Source organism: Marmota monax, unplaced genomic scaffold (assembly GCF_021218885.2).
Source record: "Marmota monax isolate L192 unplaced genomic scaffold, Marmota_monax_Labrador192_F-V1.1 WCK01_AAM20220418_F8-fsc00141, whole genome shotgun sequence".
NCBI classification, from domain to species: Eukaryota; Metazoa; Chordata; class Mammalia; order Rodentia; family Sciuridae; genus Marmota; species Marmota monax.
Window position 1 is genome coordinate 1,953,764 of NW_026692981.1, and position 17,076 is coordinate 1,970,839.

At 50.2% G+C, this 17,076-nt stretch overlaps 1 protein-coding gene across 8 annotated transcripts in view; it reads left to right on the forward strand.

Annotated features, from left to right (window-relative positions):
- The window catches only part of Ripor2 (RHO family interacting cell polarization regulator 2), a 177,064-nt gene that overhangs the window by 140,569 nt on the left and 19,419 nt on the right, over positions 1-17,076 (forward strand). For 7 of the 8 annotated variants that reach the window (XR_009227509.1, XR_006853411.2, XM_058582010.1 and 4 more), the window contains exons 8-13: positions 1,123-1,186; positions 8,742-8,785; positions 9,811-9,936; positions 10,228-10,376; positions 11,518-11,650; positions 14,860-15,513. Coding sequence is in view for 6 of the 8 variants with exons in the window: in XM_058582010.1 (XP_058437993.1) it covers positions 1,123-1,186; positions 8,742-8,785; positions 9,811-9,936; positions 10,228-10,376; positions 11,518-11,650; positions 14,860-15,513 (1,170 nt within the window). In the remaining 2 variants the exon portion in view is untranslated. Of the gene's footprint in view, positions 1-1,122; positions 1,187-8,741; positions 8,786-9,810; positions 9,937-10,227; positions 10,377-11,517; positions 11,651-12,040; positions 12,194-14,859; positions 15,514-17,076 lie in introns of all 8 variants that reach the window. The other variant, XM_058582011.1, reaches the window with a different exon arrangement.

The window sequence follows — 17,076 nt, forward strand, 5'->3', positions numbered from 1 at the left end:
GTCCTCAGACGCTGGGGGGTAGGATGGGGAGGGATGTGCCCACCCACATGCTCTGCCGTGCTTCCCTCAACCTCAGCCTGAGGAGCGGACCCTCGTCAGACCCAGGAATCATTTTGGGGGGGGGGGTATGGCACTGCAGCAGGAGGCCTACCCGAGCAGAATTGAGTTCCTGTGCTCTTTTTGCCCCCTGTTTTTATTTAAAAAATTTAAACCTATGGAAAAGTTGAAAGACTAGTGAGTGTATTGAATACCAGACCCCCATACCGAGATTTTCCCACGGGTAACGTCTTGTCATATTCTCTCCCTCTCATGGGATTAGTTTTTCTTCCAAGTCACTTGAGAATAAGATATCAAGACATTTCATTTCATAAATATGTTAGCATGGATCTCTTCTTAAAAATCTTTTTCATTGATAAGTAAAAACTTTATGTATGGTATTCAGCATTATGTTTTCAAATATGTATGCTGTAGAATAGGTAACTCAGGCCACTTAACACATGGCATCTCTCTCTCTCTCTCTCTCTCTCTCTCTCTCTCTCTCTCTCTCTCTCTCCATCTCTGCAGTGCTGGGGATTGAACCCAGGGGCCGTGGATCTCTTAATAGTAACAGTGCATCTTCTGCATAACCACATTCCATTGCAACTAAGAAAATTGACAGTCCTCCTGTAAAATTATCTAACATCTGGTCCACTTTCAGGTTTCTCCTATTAAGCCCATTGATGCCTTTTATAGCTACTTTAGTTTATTTGCTTAATTTTCAAATCAGGTTGTAATCAAGGTCAAGGTGTTGCAATTGGATACTATGTCTCTTCCCTCTCTTTAGAATTTGTTTCACCATGATGGTGTGTGTGTGTGTGTGTGTGTGTGTGTGTGTGTGAGTCCAAGCCAGTTCTCATAGAATATCCCACATTCTGAATTTGTCTTTGGTATAATCCAACTTGTTCATCAATGCCTGGATGTCCTGCTTAGCCTCAGATTAAACATTTAGCAAGAATGTTTCAAAGGCTGTGCTGTGCCTCTCCGGTCGTTCATGCAGGGCCTGCCGTGCTATTAAAATGATCTCTGCTTTGAATGCCTGGGAAAGAAGGCCACTCTAATGCCCCTCTGCTTTCTGCCCCACAGAATATGTGTGCCCTGGAAGCGGAGCTGGAGAATCTGCTGGGGGAGTTCTCCATCAAGATGAAAGGTAACCCTTTCCCATCAGGGAGAGTACTCTGCAGAGCTCCCTGAGGTCTGGGACGCATGCTCCTGTTTCCTTGCACAGATAGGGCCGCCCGTGCTCAGCCCCAACACGGTGTTAGCATATCGATGCTTCTCATCCTGAGTCTTGCCTTCAGACTTAAAAAAGTACATTCATTATCCAAGAGCTTCAAACATACACAAAGGTGGAGAGAACATCACAATGAACCTTCATAAACATACACCCATCACCTAGATTTAATAATTAGCAGACTTTTGCCTGATCTGTCTTCTTGTTTGTTCTCCCTTTGATGAATCAGAAGTCCTTTGATGAAATGAAACCTAGTTCTGTCAGGCTGCCCTGGTACTCCAGTGTGCATGTCTTGAAGAATACGGCCATCTTATTATAGCTGTGTGCCGAGTCCTGTCACATTACCACATCTAACAAAGTCAACAGGCCCGGTGGTAACCCATTTCATTATTGAATTTCCCCAGTTGTCTTACAGTCAATTTGCTTGGGTTAGGATCAGGACCGTGCATCATGATTAGTTGGTGGGTATACCTTTAGGTCTCCTTTAATCTGAAACGAACCCATGCCCCCTTTCCCCTCCGTGGTCTGGTAGAAGCCCCCATTGGGCAGTGTCTCACTCCAGACTTGCCGGCTGGCCTCCTTGCCGTGTGGTTTGAACCGCTCCTTTACTCCCGTGTGTCTGTAAACTACCACCAATCGTTTAGTCACAGAGGACTGCGCCTTTGTGGTGTTCATTCCAGAAAGTTCCATTCTAGAGGCATCATTGATTTATATCACAGCATCTTCAGAACAAAAGGGAGGTCTGGCTACAGATGGAACCGGCCCCAGGGGTCACCAGATCCACAGCTCGGTGGCCAGGCAGGAGGCCCATTTCTGTTTGACTGCAGCCCAGGGCTGGTGCTTAGCCTTCTGTTTTCTCTGGGCTTTTTAAGTAGCTTGTTCCCTGGGCTGTTAATGGGGATTTAATCACCCTCTTGTCTACTTTCTGCAATTAGGGAAGTTAAGAAGGCAGACTTCTTTAAAGAGTGCTCAACAGGAGAGCTTCATTTACAAATGAATCCCCTGCCTCTGGAGGTGCACTGTGCCCTGTGGGTGGAGTGAGGACCTCTGAGTGGGTACACCTGGAACAAGAGGGCCCTGGCCCTCAGCTCCCGGGTGGTGCTGCGTACTTGTTTTCAGAACCCCTGAATCCTGTTCGGGTGTTTGCACCTGTCCGGGTTTTCAATTCTCTTCTCTTCCTGAGGTCTTTCCAGACTCTCCACCCGAATCAGTAGTTCAAAGCCCCTTGCAGGAAGCCAGAGCACATGGCTCTGGGGTGGGGTCCTAGAGGATGTTTTTAACTTTGAGGATGCTGCCGTCAGCAGCCAGTGCCACCCCTGTGGACAAGCACAGGGTGGGCCCTGCTGCTCCTGTTTCCGATACTCACTGTTACCTGAAGCCTCAGTTTTTGGTGAGAGGGAAAATCTCTTCATTTCATACATGGGAAATGAGGGCTCAGGGAGCTTCAGTGACTAGTCCCGGAAGTTACACAGTTAGTGGGTGTTGAACTTGAAACTGAATTCCTGGCTCTTGGCTCCTGCTACCCCAACCCAGCCACACACTGTGAGGAAGTTCTTGCTCAAAGGGTGGTCCCTGCTGGGAGAGATCTCCCACCCCACACAGGCACTCTTTTGCTCAAAGGGTGGTCTCTGCTAGGGGAGGTTCCCCACCCCACACAGACACCTTGGGGTGAGGGAAGGGCTGCCCACCCACCCACATGGTCCTCAGGGCTGGTTGACAGCCATGGGTGGTGTGGGGGCCCTACCACCCCAGAGGCCCGAGAATCACCCTGCTGCTACCAGAGCTAGGTAGGTGGGCATGGTGATGGGCTGCTGACCTTCAGCTCCCACCTGGCCCAGGGGTTTCTCCCAAGGCTCTCAGACCTGAGGCTGACTCTGCTTTCCCATGGATGGACTTCTGTCACCTCTGCTTTCCTAATGTCACATAAAAGCCGGAGGCCACACCTGTGCAGCCTTCGGAGGGTAACGCCCTGTAGATACCCACCCCTCCCTGCAGAAAGGGCAAGGGAAGCCCGCCTGCTGCCAGGAAATCCTAGCTCTTTGCCAGGGTAGATTTCTTCTGTTACTCGTTCTGGTAGAAATAACCACCCCAACGCACGCATCGACCAACTAAAGCTGTTGCACGGTGCCCTCAGACCTGGCAACCCTAACTTCCTCCCACCACACCCTTTCCACTTCCCCTCCTGCCTCACCCCAACACGCACTAACGACCATGGCAGGGCCCCGGTGACACCCGCGTGGACAAAGTGCTTCCTGGGTGCCTCATGATGGTCCCAGCCTGAGCTCCACAAGAGCTCCTGGGGAAGTGCAGACGTGAGCCGGGGCGCTTAATTCAATGGAGTAAGTGACCAGCTGGACCAATAACATGACCAGATGGCTGTGGAGGCCCGAGGGGAGGCGGGAGGAGTGGGGAGGACGGAAGGAGGCTTCACAGTGTCACCCATGAATTAGAATCAGCAGGACCGGGGTAGCACACACCAAAGAAGGGAAGCTGCTTCCACAATGACAGGACACGGTTCTATCAACATGAATTCTACTGTCATGGACAGCTAAAAGGAACCACTGATTTAAATTTTTTTAAAAAATGACAGGACAGACATAGTGGTGCACGCCTATAACCCCAGCCACTTAGGAGGCTGAGGCAGGAGGATCACAAGCTCAAGGCCAGACTCAGCAACTTAGCAAGAACCTGCCTCAAAATAAAAAATAAGAAAGGCTGAGTTTGTAGCTCCCTGTAGAATGCCCCGGCAGGTTCAATCCCCAGTACAAAAAAAAAAAAACAGAAGACGAAGGAGCCTGAGAAAAGACCTGGGAGGTAGAGTGCTTGTTGGGAGACGTGGGCAGTTCTTTGGGGCCAGATTCTGAAATGCCGGGAATGCCCCTGCGGAGAGAGCACTAGCTCTGAGACAGGGGACCAGGATGGAGGTTCCTTGGGGAAAACCGGTTTTCTTCCCGATGACCTCAGGCTAATTAAGTTCCAAGCACGTGTCCTGAAGTCTGGGCTAACTCCTTCAGCTTTGGGGCCCAGTGGGCCTCCGGAGAGCTGGTCAGCAAGTCAGTCAGGCTGACGCGGAGCCGCCGTCAGCCACCGGCAGTGTCCCAGGGGCAGGAAGGGTGACTCTTGAGAAGGAAGATCCTGGTGCAAGTGGGAGAAGCCCTGGAAGGCGTTCTGGCCCGTCCATGTGTGGGCACAGGCCACCCGTGGGCGGCTGCTCCCTGTGGCTCCTAGCCTCCACTGAGGCTGTGAAGAGCTAGCGCCAGGAGCGAGTGAAGCTGCAGAGGGTTGGTGAGGGTGCAGTGCTCACAAGTCCCCGGGGCCTCCCTCCACTCACCCCTCGGGGCTCACGCCAGACGGCCTCAGAGTGGTCCTGAGGAAAACTTCCCAGAGTGCAACAGTGATCCCCAAACTGCAGGAGGAGAGACAAAACATTCCGCTTTCCTGACTGGGAACAGGAGCCCCACGTGCCCGAGTGTGCGAGGAGCCGACAGCCCACGCACTGCCACTGCCACTCGAGTGCACCTGCACACACAGGCAGAGCTTCAGGGAGCTCTGCCAGGGCCACGGCCTCCTTTCTGCTGCGTCCTTGCTGTGATCAGAGTCTCTGACACCTCTACAAGCAGTTCCAGGAAAGAGCTTAACAACTTGGATTACATAAGAGGAGTCATCGCTATGTGCCTTTTTTCTCCCTTTCAGTTAAGGTTTTCAGATATGAAATTTCTGGCAATATTGAAAGGGGGAAAAAGTCAAAGGATTTTCCCCTTTCCTCACCTTTATCTAGCAACCATAGCAGCCCAGTGTCTTTTTAACCAAGGTTTTATTGTGGTTGCACACATAAACAGGCTATGAATCAGTCCCAAACTCATTTGCAGGCTTTTCTTTAAAAGCACTTTGGATTTTTATTAGAATTAGCATGTCAAGCTTTGGATTTGTGAAAGGCAGCCAATTATGCTTTCCTTCAGAAGTATGTTTTTTTAAAGACTAAGGGCCCTAAATTATTAGTGAAAATGGGTTTCTCTAATTCTGCTCTTAATTCAGTTAAGTCCTCTAAGTGTCTTGCCATCTTTAATTATTAATAAAAGCTCTTCTGAATGGACCACTGGCTGGGTGCACTGGACAAGCTGGTGAGTTGCTGCCACCTACTGACGGCTGCTGGCAACAGCAGGTTCTTTTAGCGCTTCTCAGCCCTGTGCTGTCTTAACCCCAGCCCATCAGTGGGGTGGAAGAGCTGTGTCCTGTAGAGTCACAGTTTGTTACCCAGCTCTTGGTAAAGGAGAGGCACCTTGTGACATGATCCCTGTCTTCTTCAGATGGCTAAATTCATGTTGAATGCAAAAAGAACCCAGAATACAAAGACTATAAATGTCAAGGTGAGGAGGCAGAGGAAGCAGGAACCCGTTAGTTATTTGGACATCTTTTCTGTGTTACGGATCTAAGAATCACAGGGCTGTTTTCTACCAGCTCATCAAAATCATCTCCTCTCAGGCTGCAACTGAGAAATCACTGGATAAACAGAAACAGGATGTTTGTGTCTTCTTGAATTTCGGTGCAGCGACTTTTGAAAGTCGTGCCTTATAATTTGTAAAACACTGAGAAGCGGGGCATGGTGGCACTGCCTGTAATCCCAGCGGCTCAGGAGGCTGAGGCAGGGAGATCGTGAGTTCAAAGCCAGCTTCAGTAAAAGCGAGGCACTAAGCAACTCAGGGAGACCCTGTCTCTAAATAAAATACAAAATAGGACTGGGGATGTGGCTCAGTGGTTGAGTGCCCCTGAGTTAATCCCCATACCCCCACCAAAAAAAAATTGAGAAATATATCCCATAAATTAAAAATATACATAATTGCTCAACCCAGTACTAAACTTTGTTAAAATAATCATAAATGCCCAACAAGCCTTTTCCATGTGTTTATGTTGACTACCAATATGTTAGTAGCTCTTTTATATCTTTTTTGTTACAAAATAATTAATCACATGATCTTTTCTTTCTTCTTTTTTTTTAATTTTTTAGTTGTCATCAGACCTTTATTTTATTTATTTATATGTGGTGCAGAGAATTGAACCCAGGGCCTCACACATGCTAGGCAAGTGCTCTACCACTGGGCCACAACCCCAACCCAATCACATTATCTTTTGAAAATCAAATAGAAATTACATATTTAATAGGTAGGAATCAAATATTTGTCATCAAATATTTAACTTTCTCCCCGATTCCACCTGCCAGAAATAGTTATTCCTAGGTGTTGGTCAGTTTTTCTAGATTTGTTCCTTTGGATACATTTATATGTGGTTGAGATAAGACTCTTCATGACACTTTGCATTCTGCCTTACTTTTTAATTACAAATATTGCCTTTTATTAAAACGTCACTGCAAATATTTGTACTAAATTTTTAATTGGAATTTTTTAAATTTGTAGTTGTAGATGGACACAATGCCTTTATTTAATTTTTTTTATTTATATGTGGTGCTGAGGATTGAACCCAGTGCTTCACATGTGCTAGGCAAAGCACTCTGCCATTGAGCCACAACTTCAGCCCTTAATTGGAAGTTTTACCACAGATATTTTTTAACCAGAAAGTTAAAAAGTGACAAAGATTTTTTTCCCCATTTCTATTGCATTTATTTAGTTCCTTGATTAAAATTTTCAGACTTTGGGTCCCTGTCAGTACAAAGGCTTTGCTTTATGATTGGCAGGAAGCAGCCCACTGAAGCCAGAGCAGCTGATCAGATGGAGCTGGGATTACTGATCAGCCTCTGCCGTGAGCCCTGGGTTGGGGCATGCCTTTCTCCCGCTCCATACTCAGGCTTGACACACAGTAGGCCTTTCAGAACTACTCTGGGGGGCTGAGAGCGCAGCTCAGTGGTAGAGCACTGGCCTAGAATGTCTGAGATGGAGGGTCCAATTCCTAGCACCTCCCAAAAAGGAAAAAAGGGTGGTGGAACGCACAGGCCCCTCGCCCAGCCTCACCTGCCTGCAGAGCAAGGCCCACCTTGCTGTGACGAAGTTTGCTGTCACTGCCGCTCTCCTCGTGAGACTGTCCTACAGAAGATGAAAGGCAGTCTGTCTCTTTTTATTTTTTATTTTAATTATGTAAGGAATACATTCTCATAAAAACACAAAATAAGAAAAAAAGCAAAGATCTTTTATCATTTCTTCTTTGCTGTTTGCTTCCCTGATGGGTATTAATTTGTTGTAGATCATATTTGTTTCTACTCAAGATTGAACCCAGGTGTGCTCTACCACTGATCTACATACCCTTTTTATTTTTATTATTTTTTTTAATTTTGAGACCAGGTCTCGCTAAGTTACTAAGGCTGTCCTCAAACTTGTAATCCTCCTGCTTCAGCCTCCCAAGCCACTAGGATTATAGGCATGCACCACTGTGCCTGGGGAGAGCACATCTTTTAAATGAATAGTATACATCATGTGCTCAATACATGGGTATGTAACCCTTACCACATTCTAAGCACCTACTATGTGTCAGATACCATCTGTTTCCTTACCAACAATTTTATAAAGTGAACATTGTTATCTCTATTTTAAAGGTGAGGAAACAGGGTTAGGTAAATCATCTAGGGTGGGCTAGCTGATAGGTAGTGCAGAAAGGACCTCACTTTAATCTGTCTTCCAGTTTGCAGGCCCTCAGCTGCTCTAACCATGTTTTGTTCCATACTGTGGGTATCTGGGAAATCTTTCCTGATTTCCAAATAGTTACCCTGATGCGTGGTGCAGACCCTCACCCACAGCAAGCTCTCAGTACATGTTGTTAGAAAGAAGAAAGAGACTGGCCAGAGCCAGCGTTCCCAGAAGTCCAGGAGGGGCCGGGTAGCTTGCCGAGATTTGGTTTTGCTGCAGCAGATAGAAAGCGTGCCAGGCCTCAGATGGAGCGGGTCCTTTCAGAAATGGCCAGAGCCAGGAGGCCACCTCTCCCCTCTGCGGGTGCAGGTTGTTGTCAGGGGGAGGGCTGGTTTGATTTGTCTTCATCACTAGTTGGTGTAAATGCAGTGATTTCATAATGCAGTAGATGGCGGCATCAGGGCGCTGGGTGGGAAGGATGGGGGGATAGGAAGGGGTGGGCTGTAGCCTTAACTGGGAAGCCCAAAGAAACCTCCAGTCTCACAACAGGAAGGAAGACTAGACACCCGTTTATTTTTATGGGAACATGTACACAAACAAGTGAGGGTGTCTTTCGGGCCCTAATGCCCTGACCCTGGAACCTGCCGAGGTGCCCAGAACTCTAGCCACCCTGGAGCAGTGTCCCTGCCCCAGAAATCCTCTCCCATCCCCCCCATCAAGGAATGTCCTCTCCAGCCACCATAGAAGGGACTCCCAAAAAAAGCTATTCCATACAGATGGCCCCAAAAATGTTATCTGAGGTTTGCCAAAGTGTGGCACTGCACCTGGATTTCTCAGTGTGCGGCACGAGCCTCGGGGATGCACTTTCAACACCTCATGTCCTAACTGCTTGCCTGCAGGTCTGGCTGGCTTTGCGCGCCTCTGCCCTGGAGACCAATACGAAGTGAGTATTCTCTGATCCACAGGTGGGGACTGAAGACCTGAGGGGCCAGGGCTAGTGGTATTGTTTTTCTTCTTGAGAGTTTCTTATTTTTATTTGGAAAAACATTCTAAGCCCATGAGAAGATCTGGAGATGGGTGAAGACCTGCCACCTGCCCTTCCCCGGACTCCCCTCTTTTAACCTTGTGCCACAGTGGCTTAGTTATCACTGCTGCCCTCGAGCCCCTACGATTCAGCTGCGCTGTTATAGAGTAGGATGCCACCCACCTGGCCCTCCAGCCCAGCCTCCCGCCTGGTCCCCCAGCCTGGCCCTCCAGCCCGGCGTCCTCCGGGGAGTGGGAGGATGGTCCGCACAGCAGCGCACAGCTCCCAGTGTGGCTCTTGTCTTCTTATAAAGCCTGGGTTCAGATTCTGCGCATGCCCCAGAATTGTACTTTGTAGTAGGTTTTTTCCCCCCTAATGAAAGACCTAACCGTGACCTGTTAAGAGTAATGACTGAAGAAGGATAGATACGCAGGCCTGTCCATACAAACACCAACTCCACAGAGTACAAAGTCCTTTCCCGTGTTCCCCTTCTCAAGAGACCACATGTAATGATTTGTCCACCTCCTCCAGTGCCCCCTGCCTGACCAGGGAGAGCCTGCACAGCCTCCCCAGAGCATGTGTGGGTCACAGCCTTGCCAGCTTGCTTCGTCACCCAGGGGCAGGTGTCGCCAGGCAGGCTTTAGGGATGGGCTCTGGTCTCTTGGAGGATCAGAGCCCTGAAGAACTAGTCCCATGGCTGTTCTACTGACATAGAAGAAATGAGGGGGGACCCAAGGGCGAGGGCCAGGACTTTACTGAGACGCCTCCAGGCCTCGTCTCGGGGAAGCAGAGGTGCCCCCTTTAACATGTCCCTTCCCCAGTCATGGTCAGGACAGGCGGCTGGGGTGATGGGGGGCCGCCCTTGCGGGCCTCCCCACCCTGTCCTGGTGTTGGGGAGCGAGCCAGGGCAGTGGAGCCTGAGGCCTTGGCATGTCTGCCCCCAGGTCTTCATGAAGTGCGGCCGGCAGAGGTGGAAGCTGAAGGGCAAGATAGAGGTCAACGGCAAACAGAGCTGGGATGGGGAGGAGACCGTCTTCTTGCCCCTGATCGTCGGGTTCATTTCCATCAAGGTCAGTACTGCCCCTGCCTCTTGTGGTCTTCCTGGTGCCAAGTTGGACGATCCGTCAGGGGCAGCCTTTCCCTAAGACTTCTGCCATCTCACAGGCTCCTGTCCCCACAAGTCTGTGACAAGGACAGCTGCCCTTGTAAGAAAGTGAGCAGAGCAGCCCTGAGATGGATGGGCTTTTGAGATACCTGCCTCGGGTTTTGGACCGTTTCTTTCTGAAAGAAGCCACCAGCTGGTTCAGAAAAAGGAAAAGGGGGAGCCCGTTCCCTGTTCTCTCTGCCTGTCTTCCTGCCAGGTCACAGAGCTCAAAGGGCTGGCGACTCACCTCCTGGTGGGCAGTGTGACCTGTGAGACCAAAGAGCTGTTTGCAGCCCGACCGCAGGTGGTGGCCGTGGACATCAACGACCTCGGAACCATCAAGCTGAACCTGGAGATCACCTGGTAGTAAGTTGCCCTTTTCCTGTCGTCCCGGGGCGGCGTGCGCTGCAGGTGCTGGGAGGCCGGTGTGGACGTCGGCAGGGCAGGGAGCCTGACGGAGCAGACCGAGGGGCTGCAGCAGACCTGCTGGGCGAGGGCCTGTGGATAAGCTGGCCGTGGCCCTGCTCCCCTTCTCCCTACTTTAAGCCTCTTACTGTGCCTCTTCCCTCCCTCTCTACCTGCAAACAGAGACACCAAGAATCACGGCTCCCAAGCAAACCACTGGGAGCTTCAGTAAACTGTCCAGAGAGGGAGGCTTTGCCTCAGGCGGGTGCCTGCTTAGCCTTCTTACCCACGGACTTCACTTCCCGCTGCCCTGGAGGACTGCAGATGCCCCCTAGGCGTCCTTTACTGAAATAGAGCATTTCCACAGGCAAGAGGCAGCTCTTGTAAAATTTACAGGTGGCTTTCCAGGGTCTCCTCCTGCCGTCCACGCTGGATGTCATGCCACTGGCCCACCCAGTGACATTCGGGGCCTCCCTTCCACGTCGGAGTCAGTGTGGACGTGGCCAAGACCCTGCTGCCTCTCTAGGAAGCAGTGCCAGCCTTTGCCCAGCCCTGCCCTCCTGGCCAGTGCAGCCGCTGACGTCACAGAGCAGGCCATCCTGCTGGATGACCAGGGCCTCAGGATGATCAGCAGCACCCCCGCAAGCAGGCTGCCATCCTCGGCGGCTCGTGGGGCGCTCTAGCGACTGAAAGTGGTGGGATTCCGTTTTGGAGTTTTTCCTCAGAATCAAACAGCAGTCTGTTCCTTGCTCGAGCTGTTCAGGGTCTTGCCCGACAGAGCTCGAGAATATTCACAACTTCCCCAACATCTGGTTACGTTGGAGCCAGCTTTAGTGAGTCCTCGGTTCCAGGTTCACGAGGACACAGACACACCTAGGCCAGGAGGGAACTGGTGCTTACAGCTGTGATCACCTGTGGTCCCTCGGGAGCTCTAAATTCCATTTTCTGCTCCACTTTCTTTTTTCTTGGCTTATTTTCTGACAAACAGTTTGGCCAAAACCAGCCCAGTGCCCTAGTTTGAGTTGACCTCAAAGAAGTGCTCTCTTGGCCTGCAGTCCTGCGGTCACAAGTGACTAACAGGCGGCTGCCTATTGTTTTGCAGTCCCTTTGACGTGGAGGACACGACCCCATCCTCGGGTGGTGCAGGGAACAAGACGGCAGCGCTCCAGAGGAGGATGTCCATGTACAGCCAGGGCACCCCGGAGACGCCCACCTTCAAAGACCACTCCTTCTTTGTAAGTTCCATGTAACTCTGGAGTACAAGTTGTATCTGAGTCGTGCTTGTGCCCAGCACTTGAGATGCCCAGCAGCGGGTGTTGGGGTTCTCAGGAACGCCTACTCACGCAATTCTTAAAGGTCTTCCTAGTCAAGGGCTGGCTGAGGAAGCCACCTCCCCGTCGCCTTTGGTCCGTGAACAGTGGTCCCTGGTCTTTCCTCTCCTTCCCTCCCTGTCCTTACCTACTGCTGGACGATACTGGGTAGACCGTTCCAAATGTTCTCTAGCATTAGTCATTGAGAGAAGTGGATGTAGGTATGGGCCTCGGCCCACCTGCTAGCAAGCTAGGGTAACACAGTAACCTGATTCTCTCCACTCACCCCCGCCCCACGCCCTACTCTGACTTCAGAGGAGCCGGCTACGTCCCTCTGCAGACAGGCCGTGGTGGCTGTCTGTCTTGAGCGCCTCCAGGGACACTCTCTTTGCCAAGCTGCACCGCAGCCGCTCTCTCAGGGACCTGCCCTCCCTCGGCCTGAGCCCCATGGCTGTGCTAGAGTTCTATGTGAGTGTGGCCTGCCCGGGTGACGTGCCTGACTTCGTGACTTCAGGGCCCATTGCATGATGCTTCTGCATGTCCCTTCTTTTTCTTCTGGCACTGGGGTTGGACCCAGGACCTCGGCTGCAGCTAGCACTCTGGCCCTGAGCCACCCCAGCCTTCCTGCGTGTCTTCTCTCACCTCTCCGTTGCTCTCCAGGCGGGCCGTGCATGCAACTTGTGTGAATTCTCCTTAGATAAGCCCTGTTTTGTGCTGTGATTTTTCTCCACTGTGGCAAAGATATCCATGGTAACCAGATTTTTATTTTTAAAAACACAGCTATCCTTAAAAGCAAAGGAGGTTTTATTTCAGAAAGTATCAGCCTTTCAAAGACTGGCCTTCAAGTCTTTGAAGGACTTAGACTGATTTTACTAGCACCGTGTCTATCTAAAGAGGTTGTGGGTCTTGGTTTATCGTAGCATGTTAGTTCTTCAATGCTGTAGTAGAAGAAACAGGGATACAGCAGGCTGCTTACTTTATATGAGTGACACATGGTGTCATAAGAGAATACGTGTACATACATGGAATATTCTGCTCTTCTCAGACACATAAAGTCATCTTTGAATGTCCAGGGAGAAGAAGTTGAAGTCTTCAGGCTAATAGCAATGTCATCATAGTAATAATTGCATCTTATTCATTGAACCAAAAAGCACAGATGAAAAGGATGAGGGTGAACTCTTGTGGAGTTTCAGGGGAAATTCACAAGACTGTATGGGGAAATGTACACAGAGTCATACATAAGAAGCAATAGAGCTCACTCAGCTGCCCACCTGACTGTCCACGCAATGCTATGCACACTCGACGCCACGGGTTGGAGGGTTTGGGAGATCAGGAGGGTTTCAGAGCATGTTTAAACAGGAGCAAGGTTACGAAAGCTCAATGGCTTCATGCAGCCTTGTGGATGCACCTGAAGTCCCCCAAACAGCCATCCTCATCCCACCCAGCCCACCTTCCAGGCCCATCTCTTACCCTGCACCCACTGTCCTCCAAACTCACCACGTCCCTCCAGGATCTGGTATCTTTGCATACACTGTCCCTGTCCTCTCCCATCCTCTCCTTTACTGGGTTGAAGGCTGGATGCAGGTCCTCTCTTGGGCAGCGCCTCTCCCCTTGCTGGGACACTTACCTCATGACACACGCCTCAGTTGCATTCTGTCAACCAAGGTAAAATCAACCCAGTCAAGAACAGAAGAATGACGTTTACTTGGGGCTTGTGAGGATTGCGATACTTGGAGACAGAATTCAGGCAGCCTTAGAAATGCTCAGCGTGAACTCCCAGGGCAGGGAGGGGGCATTAACTACACCTCTCCTTCATCAAGAATTGTGAGGGCCAGGACATGGGGCCCGCTGAGGGTCTGAGTGCATGTGCAGGGGCATGTCCACAGCAGCAGGGGCACGGACACCTCTGCAAGCATATGTGACCTGTCTTGGGTCTGCTCCTGTTTGGCTTGCTGGAATGTTTTATGAGAATTGTCATTTTATATATAAGTAAAACGGGCACTGGCCTGATAATGACCATTTACAGTCATTCCTGGTGTCTGCAGCAGGTCCCAACCCCTTGGACGACACAGTGTAGCATGTGCATGTAACTCCACACATCCCCATGCACTGTAAACCCTCTCTGGGTTACTTCTGACCCTAATGGGTTAAGCAAAGGCTTCCATCTTACACTGTACTGTTTAGGGAATAAGACAAGGAAAAAAATGTATGTGTTCAATACAGATTTTTTTTCCAAGTATTTCCAGTGTTCGGTTGTCTCTGCATGTGCAGAACTCATGGACACAAAGGTGATTTAAGAATCCAATCTGGAATGCAGAAAAACCAGCCATGATGAAGGAGTTAGATAACTAGAAAACACAGAGCGGCATTTGGCATTTGGGCACTCTACACAGATGCAGCCTAGGGAAGCTGGCTTAGCGCGTGCAGCACCAGCGTGAACAAATCGTCCCTCTGCAGACTTCTACTCCACGCTGCAGAGCCTGTCGGGGACACAGCCTGCATCTGCTTTCCTCTAGACACGCTGGTTGCCTGGGGGGTGCCTCATGGAAGATAGGTGTTTGTTTCTTAGTCTTTTTCAATCATTTCTAGAGAAGCTATGCAAATGTATGGTTGACCTTGAAGTATTTATGGCATGTTTACTAAATTAATAAAACATTTTCAAGAGTCTGGGGTTTGTGGGTAGAGATTTTCAAAACATCATTTCTGAGAACCAAAGTAGAGCAAAGCATCACATCCTTGAAGCAAAGTAGCAAGAATGTTGGGAAGTCCTTTAAGGTAGATGCCAAGTCCTTTAAGGTAGAAAACATTCGCAGTCTTACTCAAAGTATGGCTGCCAAACACTGTGAGATCCCGGGATTGAGAATGCAAGCAACCATCCCACCCCACTCCTAACAGCTTCTTGTGGAAAATGTCAGACCTAAGAATAGGCACCGTGACCTTTCACCTAAATACAACTAGGCAGTTTCCAGGGGCTTATTTTCTTTTGCCTCCCCCACACACACACGCACATCGAGGAATAAAACAACAATGTGAAAGTTCTAGCTCTTTCATGTTGACTCCTTACATCTTGTCTGAAAATAAACCCTGCCTAATGCATCATGTGTATTGAGAATAAGGGCTGTCTTTATCCTCAGGCGAATCTGCCCGATGACATCTTTGAAACTGGGAAGACAGCTGAGGAGCAAAGGCCACTCTCCCTCAGCTCCTGTGACCTGCCCAACGGGGACTGTGCCCTCCCCTGCAGCCCTGCAGCCTCTCCCTCCAGCTCGGGCTCAGCGAATCCAGAAATCACCATCACCCCTGCAGAGCTTAGCCACACCGGCCGGCCCTCCCAGGACCAGGGAGGGGATGACGGCAGCTGGGCATCTTCCAGGAACTCCTCGGGAGAAGGCCAGGAACCCAAGTCACCCCTGCAGGAAGGCCCAGCGGAGCCCAGGAAACCCTCCGCAGCCACGGCTTTGGGGGCTGAGCGCCTGTTCCTTGAGAATGCAGTCGCCGAGGCCCTTCTGCAAGAGTCGGATGAGGCCTCGGAGCTCAAGCCCGTGGAGCTGGACACTTGTGAAGGGAATGTCACGAAACAGCTGGTCAAGAGGCTCACCTCGGCCGAGGTGCCGGCAGCCACAGAGCATCTGCTTTCTGAGGACTCGGCCAGTGGGGAGTCCCTCCTGGATGGCAGCTTGGAGGATGCCCTGAGTGGGCTGTTTCTTGCTCTAGAACCACATAAGGAGGAGTACAAGGAGTTTCAGGATCTGAACCAAGAGGTCATGCATCTGGATGATATTCTAAAAGTAAGTGCCTTTTCAGAGACATTGGATTAGGTTTGCAGAGAGCTGTCCTAAACCAACTATCTGTTAAGATAGCATATCTTTCTTCTTCCCCTCCCCCTCCGCCTCTTCCTTCTCCTCCTTCTTCTAAGTCCTATCCAGTCGCAGGATCAAGAGGTGATCATCATGTAAATGGCAGTGATTATTGATGCCACTTAGGCAGATCTATTTTCATTTCCCTGACAACAGATCAACTTCACTAAACTGATTAGGAGCTCATTTAAAAACTCATAAGAATGTCCAAACCGGTCTAGTCCCAGAGCTAATCATTCTAATCCTAAAAGTGAAATGCTGGCATGGTGACCAGCACAGCGTCACAGATGTTACTGGACAGGGTCCCTCTCAGGAAGTAGAGGAGCCCTCCCCTAGTGGGAGTCCCAGCTGGTCAGCCCCAGCATGAGAGCCACGGCACCCTGTCCTCCAGCGGTGCTCTCTGATAGAAGAAACCTCCCATCTGCAACTTGGGACCCCAGATCAGCACTTAGTCAGCCATCACACTCTGGAAGCCAGGGAAGGCCAGAGTTCACCAGAGATATTTTTCTCCATCCATGGTGATCCGCTAAGAGTAATGGGACAGATTCCTCTTGGGTGGGAGGTCTGAGAACAAGATCCTCATCTCTGCAACATCAGAATGGATCCGTCTTCCCCTGGCATGTGGATTAACATTTTTAAAATGCCGCACATGAAGACAGAGCTTGAATTTGTGCCCTGAATCACACTGCCACTGCTTGTATTATTTGCTTTCCGACTCTGATTCTTATGATCATGTAGAAGGGAACTTGGATCCTTTTTCTTGAAAGAGCAACTCCATGGGGACCTGTTGTATTGAACAGGCTTAAAAGTAAGGCTGCAGACTGAGAATCAGCCACAAGAGGCGGCCACAGCCTCTGTGTGGCAGTTTTCAGATGTGGCCTTGCCACTGGCATCTGGATCTCCATTTCCACGGCTTTCCTGACTCTGTCGAGTCCCACTGACCCAGCCCTGGAGAGGACTTGTGCCCTCCTAGATGATTAGTTAGCCTCTGACTCTGCAGGTCCTCAAATGCTGGTGACAGGTTAGCTCCATTGTGGACATAGCTCTGAGAAACAGGGAGGGGCATTGGAATCTGCTTTCAGTACTCGTAGCTCAAAGCACCATCTGAGGCCTTGGGCATGGAGGCTGCTGATCTGATCCTGCACTGAGCATCTTTTCTGCACAGTTGACCGGCTCTGCCTTGTGAGCCAAAGAGCTAAGACACAGGGCTGGCTGTAGCTCAGTGGAAGAGCACTTGCCTAGTGTTTAGGAGGTCCTGGGCTCAATGCCCAGCCCACAGAAAGAAAAGACCTCAGACATGAATTGACCCCACCTAAGCAAATGCCTTTAGCAAGCCTGTGGGGGTCGCAGCTCCTTTCCAGGAGTCCAGGACGCTGCTCAGTCCATCCAGAAGCAGTACGCACGGCATCCATTAGTCTTACGAAAGGCTGGAGCTCATGGATTCCTTTCCATTTGTTCCAAAACTTGCTAGTGAAATCCTCAACCACCCCTTTC